Source organism: Podarcis gaigeae, assembly GCF_964106915.1.
Source record: "Podarcis gaigeae genome assembly, chromosome: 1".
Taxonomy (NCBI): Eukaryota; Metazoa; Chordata; class Lepidosauria; order Squamata; family Lacertidae; genus Podarcis; species Podarcis gaigeae.
Window position 1 is genome coordinate 50,863,746 of NC_139678.1, and position 13,164 is coordinate 50,876,909.

General features: G+C 46.2%; 1 protein-coding gene across 2 annotated transcripts in view; it reads left to right on the forward strand.

Moving 5' to 3' along the window:
* CHRM4 (cholinergic receptor muscarinic 4) overlaps positions 1-13,164 on the forward strand; it is a 47,898-nt gene extending 34,734 nt beyond the window's left edge. Inside the window, exons 2-3 of one of the 2 annotated variants that reach the window (XR_014567203.1) lie at positions 9,614-12,392; positions 12,448-13,164. Coding sequence is in view for 1 of the 2 variants with exons in the window: in XM_083751094.1 (XP_083607220.1) it covers positions 9,614-11,061 (1,448 nt within the window). In the remaining variant the exon portion in view is untranslated. Of the gene's footprint in view, positions 1-9,613 lie in introns of both variants that reach the window. The other variant, XM_083751094.1, reaches the window with a different exon arrangement.

Consider the following 13,164-nt stretch of genomic DNA (forward strand, 5'->3'; position numbering starts at 1 on the left):
GAGGGAAGCCCTGTTCACACAATCGATCTCACACATACCATTTGAATGCCCATCAACTTGGTGGAGGGCCGGCTCGCTCAAATATTTTATTGGGGGATACGAAGGGACCTTGGCCCCTAGGAGTTGGCTCCTACACCCCCATGCAATGAAAATGTATCTAGATACATTTCTGAAAGTTTAGATCCGTTATATATGTCTTCCCTTAATCCCACATCCTGATCATCCCAAACCTTTAAGCATATTAAGACTGCAGCCCTATCTATGTCTGCTCAGATGTAAGAGCCATTGAATTCAATGGGGCTCACTCCCAGGTAAGTAGGGTTAGGATTCCCACCCCTCTTTGGCTGTGTACACTTGACCCTTTGATCCAAGCTCCAGTGTGCTCCCACTATTGGCGTTTGAAGCTGACCACCCATAAGGTTAGCCACAATCCATATGTATCCTGCAGTTTCTTGAGAAGCACTGTTGCCCAATGAGTTTTCCCTCAAACCAGCTTCCGTTTCATTAGAAACTGAAGCTATGGTCAAGCTGAGGTGTGGCTGTTGCACATAGCTCGATTGACTAGGAGATAGCTGCAGGTGAAAGGAAACGAAGGAGACAATGTTCATCAGGTGGTGGCATCTCTGCCCCCCTCTCTGGGGTGTAAAGCGATATAAAAAAAGGGGACTTGAAACACAGTGGGGAGAGGGACACACGTAGCCTTTGTCTACCTGATTCCAACCCTCCCACCCCTTTCGCATGGCACATAGCAACACGTTTAACACACCAACCATTACACCGATAGCAACAAAAAGCACGTTTTAAAAAAATACTTGCAAAGTGCCTTTGTCTACGAGTGCTCCTGCTAAGGGAAAAGGCGTAATGAGGAGGCGGGGGAAGGGAGAAGGAACATGGCATTCATTATATTTTTGCACCATTATCTTATTCATTCCATCAGTGTTCTCCCTTCCACATGAAGGTACAATTTCATTTATTTTTCAAGCACTTATGCAGTTCTTAGTTCTGTTTCCTTCTGAGTATTCCTTGGTGGCATTTTTTTTCTCCTTAGCGACTGTAGAACCGTAGACCATGATATGTAAAATCCATGAACTAACTGGCTAACAAACAACCTCCTAACAGCATTGCTGTGTGAACGAAAGACTGAACCACTAAACACCTGGAGCAAACTTCTGAAGGAATGTCTAGAAAAAAATCTATTACTTGATTTCTTCACACTTGATTATTGTGTATTTGGTGCCTAGCCGCTGAGCACTACATCTCTGATTCACCCGTGTGCGATTTAATTAGCTGTTGCTGTTACCAAGCAAGCAACATGGATCAAAGCCAAGATTCCACTTATTGAAAGTAAACCCGTGAGTGTGTGTGTGTGTGTTTGTGTGTGTGTTTGTGTGAACTGTATGTAGTGTGAACAGCAAGTTGATGACGTACAGGGTATAGTAGTTGATGACTGGCTTCTCAGAGTCACACACTGTTTAGTTTTTGTACCATTAAAGATCTCCTTAGTTTCACTGCTAGAGCTAGTTCACACAACCTTCTATGCTCCTTGCCCTCCCCACTCCCTGCCCCAGCCACCACAAGGCTTGAACAGGTTGTCTGAATTGTTGATCATGACCTTACACATTTTGCCCGTTGCCTTCGCTCTTTTCAAATGTGGGTAGAAGGGGTGCGAAAAATTGCAGTTTGCAGTTGTGATGAATTATTTATCCAAACAACCTGTTTGACATAAGCAGAATGAAATCTGGGCGAGAGATAAAAAGCAATTATTCATATGCAGAGCAGTTATATGAATTGCAGGCATTGGAGGAGGCGGAATACGTTTGGTAGGAAATGCGAGAGATCGTCCGGAAACCTGTACTCAGCTGACCATTGTTGCTCATTGTCTCTGAATCCATCGTTCATTTCAAGAAGATTGTCCGCCTTTTGATCAATTCACTTACAATGAGAACAACAATCATTCTTGGTGGAGTTTTAACCTTTTTTTGTATGCCAAACCTCCATTTCCATATTTTTAGCACTTTTCACCAAACCAAACCTTTTCACCAGCAAAAGTGTATGGAGTGTGTTCCGCGTGTGGCCACATCATAGATTTATTTTAAAAATGTCTACTAACTGAATATGCATGGACAGGCCCTCCTCCAAAACACCACCTACCCTAGAAATCTCCATAAATCGCTTGCCTCCTCAAGGACTCTGCTCATGCCTTAAACCTTCACCAAAAGAAGTGCCCTACATCTGAAGCATTCCTCCACCACCACTCCAGCCCTAACAAGAGCATTACAATTCTTCATTGCCTTGTCACAAATTGTTGTTTTAGAAACCTACCGCAGATTTCTTGTTCGGGTTATGGCTCTCAGTGCGCATTCTTGCCACATTTATTGACAGCAAAATTGAGTTTCCTTAGAGTCCAAGTTTGTGATGAGGGCTCTGCCCTGGTTTGTTTGTTTGTTTCCTGGTAGGGCGAGGTATAGAGTTGACATGGGGAAAGGGGAATGTGTAGGTTTCAATGCTGGAGGCAGCCTGCTGATTTGGATGGGTACCAGAAAGCTTGTTTTGTTTTGTTTTCTTTTCTTTTCTTATAATGCATCTAAAAGGAAATAAATAATCACATCAACCCTTTTTGCTGTCTGGGAAGGAGACAGCCCACCAACCTACCTCTTCCCAAGCTCTGTTCTTCTCCAAAGGTCCTGATTTAATAACCACAGATCAGAGGCCAATCTCCTCTGGGAGGAGATTACATTCATATTGCTTAGAGAAATTAATTGGTTTATCTAATTCATGTTGTTCCCGTATCTACATGTTCCTCCTACAGACTTATTAGTGTTTGTCCTTTTTCTCCCCCTGGTGATTATTCTTATTGGGCAGATGCTTCCACTTAGCCTGTTTTTAGTTGCTGCACTTTCCCATTTAGAGAACATATCTGAGGGTATTCTAGCAAGACGGAAGGAGACTTAGGCTGTATATGTACTTAGCTGGGAGAAAGCCCCGCTGAACTTAGTGGGACTTACTTCTGAGTGGACACACATAGGACTGTGCTGTCATTTGTGTGCATGCACACATCCATGTGTCTGCAGTGTGCAGGCATGCACACATCCATACCCCAGGAAGTTCAGCATAGCCTGAGGGGCTCTAGAAAGAAAATAAATAAATTGGGAAATCTATAAGCACTGCCTTCACAGCAACGAGTATGAAATCTAGTCACTTGCTGCCAGTTTGGGTAGCATACTGAAAACAAGAGATTTTATGGTCTGTAAAATCTTTTTTATTTTCTTTTTCCTGTCCTTCTGATCTCTTAAAAAAATCCCGTCTGGGCAGTTTATCTTCCATGTCTCTGTACTGTAACTCTGATGTTTGGCAATTATGTCTTTGAATATTTTTGCTTTCTTGTGTGCACTTCAATCATTGCCTAAATGAATTTTTTTTTTGCCTTACAAGATGGGTTTTCTGGGGGAGGGGCATTCTGCATGCTTTTTTTTTTTTTTTTTGCTAAAATGTCTCTCCATTCTGGGGACCTGAACTAACATGTTGCCTTCTAAAGTCCAACACATGCTAGATGCACAGAGCAATTCTCCTCCTGCACAAATTCATAGGTGTACACAGACATCTCAGGTTGGTAGTCCTTATGGCATGGAGAAAAGTGATAAGTCGTGTCTTCTAAGGACTTGAAGACATATCAGAATGATGCAAAGTTTCTAGTCCTCAGGCAGAGGGGCTTATGTCCTCTCAACATGCAATATGTCTGCATGGCTATAGCATGCAAATTATTGAAAAGCATTGAAAGTACTCCTGTGTCTCTCCTTCTGAACCCCTGACAGTACTCAATTAACTTACCGTAGGTTCTGTCCCCCTAGCAGAAGCCTGCCACCCAACCAAAGTCTTGGGGGTATATTTACCCATGAAAAAAGCTCAAAAACTTGGGCTGCCCATCCCCAACAAAAATCCTTGCTATGCCCATGTATGTCTGTGTATACGTCTTATTATGTTGACTGATGCCTACTCTCCTAGTAAGTGTGTTTAGGAAAACTATTTCCCCCATTTTCCCACCCAGTAATAGCCTCTCTGACTTTTTGGATTTCTTTTCTTGAACAATACTGCTCAATCTTACCTCCCAGGTGTAACAAGGCCACGAAGGTGATGGCAATATAAAGGCTGGGAATCCATTACCTGCTTTAAACGCAGCCAGGTTGTTATTTTTTCTCAATTTGAATCAAAGCTGGTTTGGAGGGGAAACACATCAAAACTCAGAATTTTGTAAGAAATGACAGGATAGATATGGTGGAGGCACAGTAAAGAGCAGTGTGAACACAACCATAGAGGAAGCCAAACCATCTGTAAAACACAAAGGTGGGAGGTAGGGGATGAGGAGGACCGAAATTGAGTTTGTCCCAGATTACTGGTCAAAGTGTGTCTGCAAAGCCATCTGCTGACCTCTCCAGAAGAGTGGAAAGGAGCAAATCCAATTGGCATCTATCTTTATTGCTCCCAATGGTTATCATGCCCAGAGAACCTTTTTCAAAACATCATTGCGTCAGATCTGCAATTTCTCCTGGGCCCTTGCACTCTACAGATATGCCAGACAGCAGTAAACAGGGGAAAGAGACACAAGAAAGGGGATGAATAATACTGGGGGCAAAGGGAAATGGAAAACATCACGAACAGAAGATGCACGAGTGAGAGAGAAGAGGGAGAAACTGATTTGTTGATGTTTTATTTCAGCTCACCAGAATGCTCACTTTGGGCCATGCAAGGCTAAGACTCAGAAGCCAATCCCACTGGCTTGGTTTGCACATAATGCTAAGCAATGGTTTGTTAAACTATAGTGTATTAAGCCATGGTTTATTCAAGCATCCAAACCACAGCAGCTTAGCTATGGTTTGTTCATTGCCTGTTGTCGGCTTATGAACCTCAGTTTGTTTTAATTATGGTTTGGCATTATGTGCAACCTAGTCCATATGGCGTGAAGAAGCCATTACTCAAAAAGTAAAAAGAAACTGCATCTGAATTCCAGTTGATTCTGATGAAAAAGGGGCTTTTCACAAAAGTTGGCTTGCTGACTTACATTTCTCCCAGTACTTTCACTGCTTCTACCTTTGGCAGAAGAAGAAAATGATCTAGCCTCCATCTCAACCAAAATTAGATTCTGCAGCTAGAAATTTGTCAACAAACCAAATTCCCATGATCTCCTCGCTCCCTCCCTCCTTCATATTTCTACCCAGTCCTATTTCAAAGTGCTCATTTTATCCTCTTAACAGCCTTGCGAGGTTGTCTAGGCCTAGAGATAGTGACGTAGCTTAAAGGCATTCTGTTGGCTTTTGGGCAAACCGAGCTTTCCACTGCCCAAGTATAATAAGCTGTCTTGTAACTGAAACATTCTTGTCACAAAACAGGATATTTCCACTGGGAGTTTTCCTATATATATTGTTCAGTTCTGTTCTGACTTCACAAGACCTTGTCTTATTAAACCAGGCTAATAAGTAGAAAGGACTTGCTAATGTTTTATTATTGCCCACACAGCCTGGTCTCATCCACAACATCTTCTCCATCCTAATCTCACTGTGCGAAAAAACTTAACTGGGGATATGGCGCTCTTTCACCAGCTTTCTCTCAGGCTGCCTCCGAGTGGAGTTCATCCTTCATTTATTCCAGCTACGGGGCCTTGGGTGGCTTGGGAGGTTGAGGAGAGAGAAGGAAACAGCCTCAGGCTGTCAGAACAGTTTCCCATCACATGGGGATTGTGCAAGGATGATACACTGAAGCCATCTCTGGAGGAGCTTGTGGAAATGGGGGAGCTGCCGGTTTACAGAGCAAGGATTTCATTGTCCTATTAAAATCTGCAGAACCTGGCCAGGGCCGGAGGAGATAATTGGTAGCTTCAGGCTGAGAAGCTGACCTAGAAACGGCAGCCACTTCTAGGCAGTGAAGTGACACAGCCTGTCTCAGAGACTCTCTCTCTCTCCCTCTCCCCCCCCCCCGCCTTCCCCCCTGTCAAGAGTTAGGAATTATCTTGCAAAGGCTTGTTCATTTATGTGATGGAATAGTCAAATTGCTTTTCTGATTGGGCGAGAGTTTTTCAACTAGGACTGCAGGGTTTAATTGGTTCAATTGGTAGATTAACCGATTAAAACTTTGTCTGATTAACTGGTGGGTGCCAATTTTAATCAGCGAGGGCAAATGAAAGACCTGTCGCTGCATCGCACCAATTGCTAATGATTTTGGTTGTTTTACTTACTGAACTTTGCATTTATAAACATAGTATGAAATTTGGTTTTTCGTGTGTTTTGTAAGCTACCGGAGGAGGTTTATTGATAGCCAGCCATTTAAATTTAATCAAGAATAACAATAATAACTCATTCAGCCTCAGCTGAATTTAGAGTAAATAGATGTAACCTTGTCTAGAGGTAGATTTCACTTATCCTTTCAATACAGTATTTGTTTCATCACCATTTTGCTCCCCCCCCCTGCCCTTTTCACCTCAGAGTTGCCTCCTTCTCGCTCCTTGAACAGGGAATATTAATATTATTCTCACTTGCTTCACTAGCCTGACTTATGAGTCACTTACTTGAGCGATCTGGATTATTTTACTGAACTATTTGTCAAGAGACCTCTGATGCAACCTGGTACCCGTGATTGCTTGTTCTCTTTTTTCTGCCAGCATTCCTACGCCGTTAAGAGCTGCATAACATGCAGAAATTCAGCAGGTAAAACTTTCCATCGCTGCATTGCTATGCTCAGAAATGTCCTCCCCCCGTTGAGCTGTATGTTCTGTTATGCCGCTGCTAAAAGCAATCCTTTCTACCCACTCGGATCCTGCTTCTCAGAGACAGATCAAGGAGGCTTCCTCTTATTGTTCTCTTGAATTTTAGAAGCACCTGGGGAAGACAAATAATAAGGAAAACAAAATCTTAAATTAGAATTAGAATTAGAATTAGAATTAAGGCTGCAGTCCTAAACATTTGTATGCAAGCCTTATTTTTGTAATATTTATTTTCATTAAATTTTTGCACATAAACTATGGACGGAAGCAATATTGAAACCAGTGTGACTTCCTTCTGAGTAAATATATTAATGATCAGAATGATATGAAGCAACTTTTCCCAACCTGGTGCCCCCCCCCATGTTTTGGGACTATAACTGCCATCAGACCTGCCCATTGACCATGCTGACAGGGGCAGTCTACCAACAGCTGCAATCACAGATTCCCAACCCCTCACTGAGGAGGAACTTGTGCTTTCCTTATCAAAGATTCCTAAATTGCAGGGGGTTCGACTAGGAATGACCCTTGGGGTCCCTTCCAACTCTATGATTCTTTTATTCCTAGGAAGGCTGGAAGAAAATGCAGACACTCTGCCCCCTGGGGTAACTGAACATTTGAAAGGGACCCCCAGATTAATAAGTTGTTGAGCTTTTTTTGGCAAAATTGCAAAACAGAATATGCCATTTGGGAGCTATTTTTATGGAAAATCGGCATGGGCTGCTAAATGTCTGGATTTTCCTAGACTTTTGGGGAGGCCTGATTTCCGCCTGGCCACTGCTGCCGACTGCAGTATTCTGGATATGTCTTGGGAATTCTGGATCAGTGGCACAGCGTGGGGGGTGCAGGGGGGGCCGACCGCACCGGGCGCAACATCTGGGGGTTAGGGTTAGGGGGCGCAAATCCACGGGTTAGGGGGCACAAATTACTTGCCTTGCCCCGGGTGCTGACAACCCACGCTACGCCACTGTTCTGGATGTATGGCAGCCCTAATGCAGTCCACAGTGCATTTGATAAGACAGGAAGGAGAAAAAGGATTTGCACAAGTGTGCTTCCCTCTTAAACCAGGAATAGTGTAATGTGGTGCACTGGGCATGACAGTGCAAAGAAACAGTGGTGGACTTTGGGCTCCCAAATTTCAGCAGTGCCCTATGCGATGTTGAAATTCAGCTCTCCCTGCCTCTCATGCTCCACCCTGCAGTGTTGTTTTCGTGCCCCTGCATTGTGGCTCCCACTGTGACTGCACTGGTCGCTCCGCCTTTAAACCGCCACTGTAGGAAATCTAGGCAATTGCTCCCCCAAAGCATTTGCAGCCATGCTGAAAGTACCAGTAAAATCCCATGGGTCCCGTGGGGTATTCCAGAACAGTGGCGTAGCGTGGGTTGTCAGCACCCAGGGCAAGGCAAGTAATTTGCGCCCCCTAACCCGTGGATTTGCGCCCCCTAACCCTAACCCCCAGATGTTGCGCCCGGTGCGGTCGGCCCCCCCCTGCACCCCCCACCCTACGCCACTGTTCCAGAAGCCCTGACAGACAGTCTGCACACAATTTAGGGAAACTGACTCATTTTAAGTGGCTACGGTGGCCCACACTCTACTGCAAGCTAAGCCAAACGCTGTATCACAGGCAAACAGCGAACATTTCTCCTACTTGCACAGAAGAATGTGTCCCCAGGCCTAGGAAAAGTCTTTTACAGTGGTACCTCGGGTTAAGAACTTAATTCGTTCCAGAGGTCTGTTCTTAACCTGAAACTGTTCTTAACCTGAGGTATCACTTTAGCTATTGGGACTCCTGCTGCCGCCGCACGATTTCTGTTCTCATCCTGAAGCAAAGTTCTTAACCCGAGGTACTATTTCTGGGTTAGCGGAGTCTGTAACCTGAAGCGTCTGTAACCCGAGGTACCACTGTATAACGGCACACTGTGCTGGAAAAGAGGCGGACTTTGCAGAAGTCCTCGGGCTGCTGACTGCAATGGTACAATACCAAGAATATCCAGCAGAGGGTGGGCTCCCCTCAGCAAAACCTTACAGAATGCAGGATCCACAGGCCTATTAGATGGTCACAACCCCCCTCCCCAATCTCACTTGTTTTCTCTGGAGCTCCGTGCATCTACATAAACTCATGAAATAATTTGAAAAAGGTTGTAAGCTCCTTCTGAGGCTGCCCCACTCCACCAGGCAAGCTGCTGTCATAAATAGCTCCCTTGGAGGGGGCTGGAGAGATTTGGGGGCAGATGGAAACAGTACAGAAGGATTTTTCAGACATGGGTTAAAGATAACACAGGCCTGGGAAAATACTGGGCTTTGAAGAGACACGACTGTTCTGGCTGAGCTGACAATCCATCCAGGGGTGGAACAGGACACTGGCTTCTTTCCCAATTTGTTTAGCGCCCTCCTGCAACTTCCTGGTAGTAACGTTCAGGTTTGCTTTATCTATTGCTCTGCAGGCTGGCCAGGTTGAAATGTTTTCTGAGGCTGCATACACACTAGACCTTTAAAGCCCATGGCATCACCCAAAAAATCCCAGGAACTAGCCCCCACAGTGCTACAGTTCCCAGCAGCCTTAACAAACTACAGTTCCCAGGACTTGGGAAGGGGGAAGTCATGTGCTTCAAACACAGACCAAGTCTAGGAGATGGAAGGGCACAGAGACCTTTCAACAAGGTATTGTTCCAGATCTTAAAGCCTGGACTAGTTAGTCAACAGGGCCAAGGTATGAGCTTCATTACTGAGTGGGGATCCAAACCTGGGTCTCCCCAGTTCTTATCTGACCCTTTAAGGCTTGCACCACACTGACGTTCCTGACCGAGTGTTGCAGATGCATAATCTTTCTTCAATGTCTTTCTCTCCCTGCCTCTCTTTCCGCAGATTCTGCATACAACTTGTCTTCTCAGCTGATAAAGATGCCCAACTTCACCAACGACAACTTCACCAAGGAGGACACCCCCAAGTATAAGACGGTGGAGATGGTCTTCATAGCCACCGTCACAGGGTCGCTTAGCCTTGTCACCGTGGTAGGGAATATCTTGGTCATGCTGTCTATCAAAGTGAACCGCCAGCTTCAGACTGTCAACAACTACTTCCTCTTCAGCTTGGCCTGTGCTGACCTGATAATTGGAGTCTTTTCCATGAACCTCTACACAGTCTACATCATCAAGGGCTATTGGCCACTAGGGGCTGTGGTCTGTGACCTCTGGCTGGCTCTGGACTACGTGGTGAGCAACGCCTCTGTCATGAACTTGCTCATCATCAGTTTTGACCGCTACTTCTGTGTCACCAAGCCCCTGACCTACCCAGCTAGGCGGACAACCAAAATGGCAGGGCTGATGATTGCAGTCGCTTGGATATTGTCCTTTATCCTCTGGGCGCCCGCCATCTTGTTTTGGCAGTTCATTGTTGGGGAGAGGACAGTTGAGAAAGAGCAGTGTTACATCCAGTTCCTCTCCAACCCGGCGGTGACCTTTGGCACAGCCATCGCGGCTTTCTACCTCCCCGTGGTCATCATGACTGTGCTCTACATCCACATTTCGCTGGCCAGCCGGAGCCGCATCAGAAGACACAAGCCTGAGAGCAAGAAGGAGAAGAAGTCCAAGTCACTCGGCTTCCTGAAGAGCCCTCTGGTCAAGCAGAATAACAACAACTCTCCAAAGAAAGCGGCGGAGGTGAAGGAGGAGGCAAAAAACGGGAAAGTAGAAGAGCAGCCCTTACAGCAGTCAGAGACCACTGGCCACCAGGAGGAGAAGGAGACGTCCAATGAATCCAGCACGGTAAGCATCACCCAGACCAACAAAGAGAAGCCAGTGCTGGAAATTGCACCAGCTGATCAAGGGCAGAGTCCAGCCCCGACACGGCTTAACCCTGCCTCCAAGTGGTCCAAAATCAAGATTGTCACAAAGCAAACCGGAACTGAATGTGTCACCGCCATTGAGATTGTCCCAGACAAAGAAGCCAGCTCCACTCCAATCACCTTGTCCAACAGCCGCCCGGCGAACGTTGCCAGGAAATTTGCTAGCATTGCCAGGAGTCAGGTCAGGAAGAAGCGTCAAATGGCAGCCCGGGAGAAGAAAGTCACCAGAACCATCTTTGCCATCTTACTGGCCTTCATCCTGACATGGACGCCTTACAATGTGATGGTCCTCATTAATACCTTCTGCGATTATTGTGTCCCTGACACAGTCTGGTACATCGGGTACTGGCTGTGCTATGTCAACAGTACCATCAACCCAGCTTGTTACGCTCTTTGCAACGCCACCTTCAAGAAAACCTTTAAGCACCTTCTCATGTGTCAGTACAGGAACATCGGCACGGCAAGATAATCTGGAGGTGGGGTGTTGTGGAGACTTGTTCTTTTATTCTCCAACCAGACAGATGTACTGCTGCAACTGTGTCACTGGATTCCAGAGGGAGCCTTTCACCAAATGCAAAATTAAAACCAGAGATAAGACACAACGCTTTTAATCCTGATCGGCCTTCAAGTCACAAAGCAGTCCTTGCGCCTCTACGCCCCCGACTGCACTTCTCTAGAAAACGAAGGAGAAATAAGTCAGGGACTGGATGCTGCAATAAGGTGTCATGGACAGACTTCGTGGATCCCACTCCCTGCCTTGTTTCTCCTGAAATGCTGGCTGAACTTCCATTAACCTTTGATATCACTAGATAAAAGCCGTGTCCCCTTCTGATGCCTATGCTGATGTGCTAAGTGGGACACACAAACATGTAAATGGAAGTTATTCCTTTCCATGGATGTCTTGGTGGTTTTGCACTTGTGGTGTGTATGAGTGTGTGTGTGTGTGTGTGTGTGTGAGAGAGAGAGAGAGAGAGAGAGAGAGAGAGAGAGAGAGAGAGAATGGGAAGGTTCAGCAATGCTAACAAAATCATAAACTATGAATGTGCAGACAGAAGGGGACTGTCTCATCGCCAGCTACCAAGCTGGCAGTGGATTCTGCTTGGAACCTTAGGCTGGGCATGCTAAAACTAGATGACCAACCGAGGCACACTTAATCCCTTTCATACATCCTAGCCCTTTTCCCGGTTGAGTTTCCAGTGGGATTTGTTCCCCTCAGGGAGAGTATTCTACAGCTGGAACCAAACCTGCCTGCTTAAGAGGCTTCCTAAGGAACTTTCATCCTGTGCTGACTCCATCTTGTCTCCCCGTGGCCGGCAGCTGTGCCTGCCAGCCAGCCTGCTGAACGGAGAGACTCACTCCTACCTTGAAACAATGACACACCTGAGTTGTTTTGAACAATAAAAAATCGCAAACGGCACATGTGCGCACGCACAGAGAGACAGAGTCAGCACTGTGACATTTTTGACCACATGCCAAGGGAAATGCTTCTACAAAGGTATTTGTGTCGATGTGAAGAGCGACTGTCCTTGAGGCGGCAAATGCTTGACAAGGCCCTTGGAGGATAACGTTGCACCAGGCATCTGTGATAGCGGGAGATTCCTGTACTGGGGAGACTTTCAAAGGCCATGTAGCCTCTTTTAATGTAAACAGGGTTTCCCTTCGTTTTGGGTTGCTTTTTTTAGATGCCAGCTGCACCACAGTGTCCTCCTGGCTCCAAGGACTTGGTTAAGGGAGATGCCCTTTACCGAAGAGATTTTTGGTTCCTCTATAGAAGCCTTTCTCAACCTTGGGTTCCAAGATGTTGTTGGACTACAACTCCCATCATTCCTAGCCCAGTGGTCGGGGATAATGGGAGATGTAGTCTGAGACCGTCTGGGAACCCATGGTTGGGAAAGACTCCTCTGTAGGGTAGGAATAGGCAACAGGTGACCCTCATCATGATGTTGGACTCCAGCTCCCATCAGCTGCAGCCAGCATGGACAATGGTCAAGGATGATGGGAGTTGTAGTGCAGCAACTGCTGGAGGGCTGCAGTTTCTTCATCCCTGCTTATAGGGGCTGGGGGAGGGAAACTAGAGACCTCCCTGCTTGCTTCTGCTCCAAGTGCCTGTGGGCATATCAAGAAGATAGCCACCGAGCTTTGTAAATGGACTTAACCTCCCTTCTAGTCAGTGTCGTCATGGAGTCCTCAGCATGTGGGCTCCAGTGTAAAGTGTACAGCCTAAATCCCAGGATATTCATGATGTCCAGCACAGAACAACCCATTCCAGCTGTTGCTCAGTTTGTCCAGAGCCCAGAGGGTGTCTGCACCCTCAGGCACGTCAGCGAGAAATGCAGATCAAGGACCTGGCATAGACTGGGCCAGTGTACACAGGCACGGAAGTCTCCGTCTCATGGTGAAGGACTCTCAGCCTGCGAGACGCCATTGTAGTTGGCCAAAGGCTGCGGCTTCATTCTGCTGGGGAGGCAGCCATACTGCCACTGCCTTTAGAATAATTTGCATCATGTTGCCCCAAATGCCTTGCAGGTTTTTTTAATTGTTACAACTAACAGCCGGCCCCACTTAAACCAAT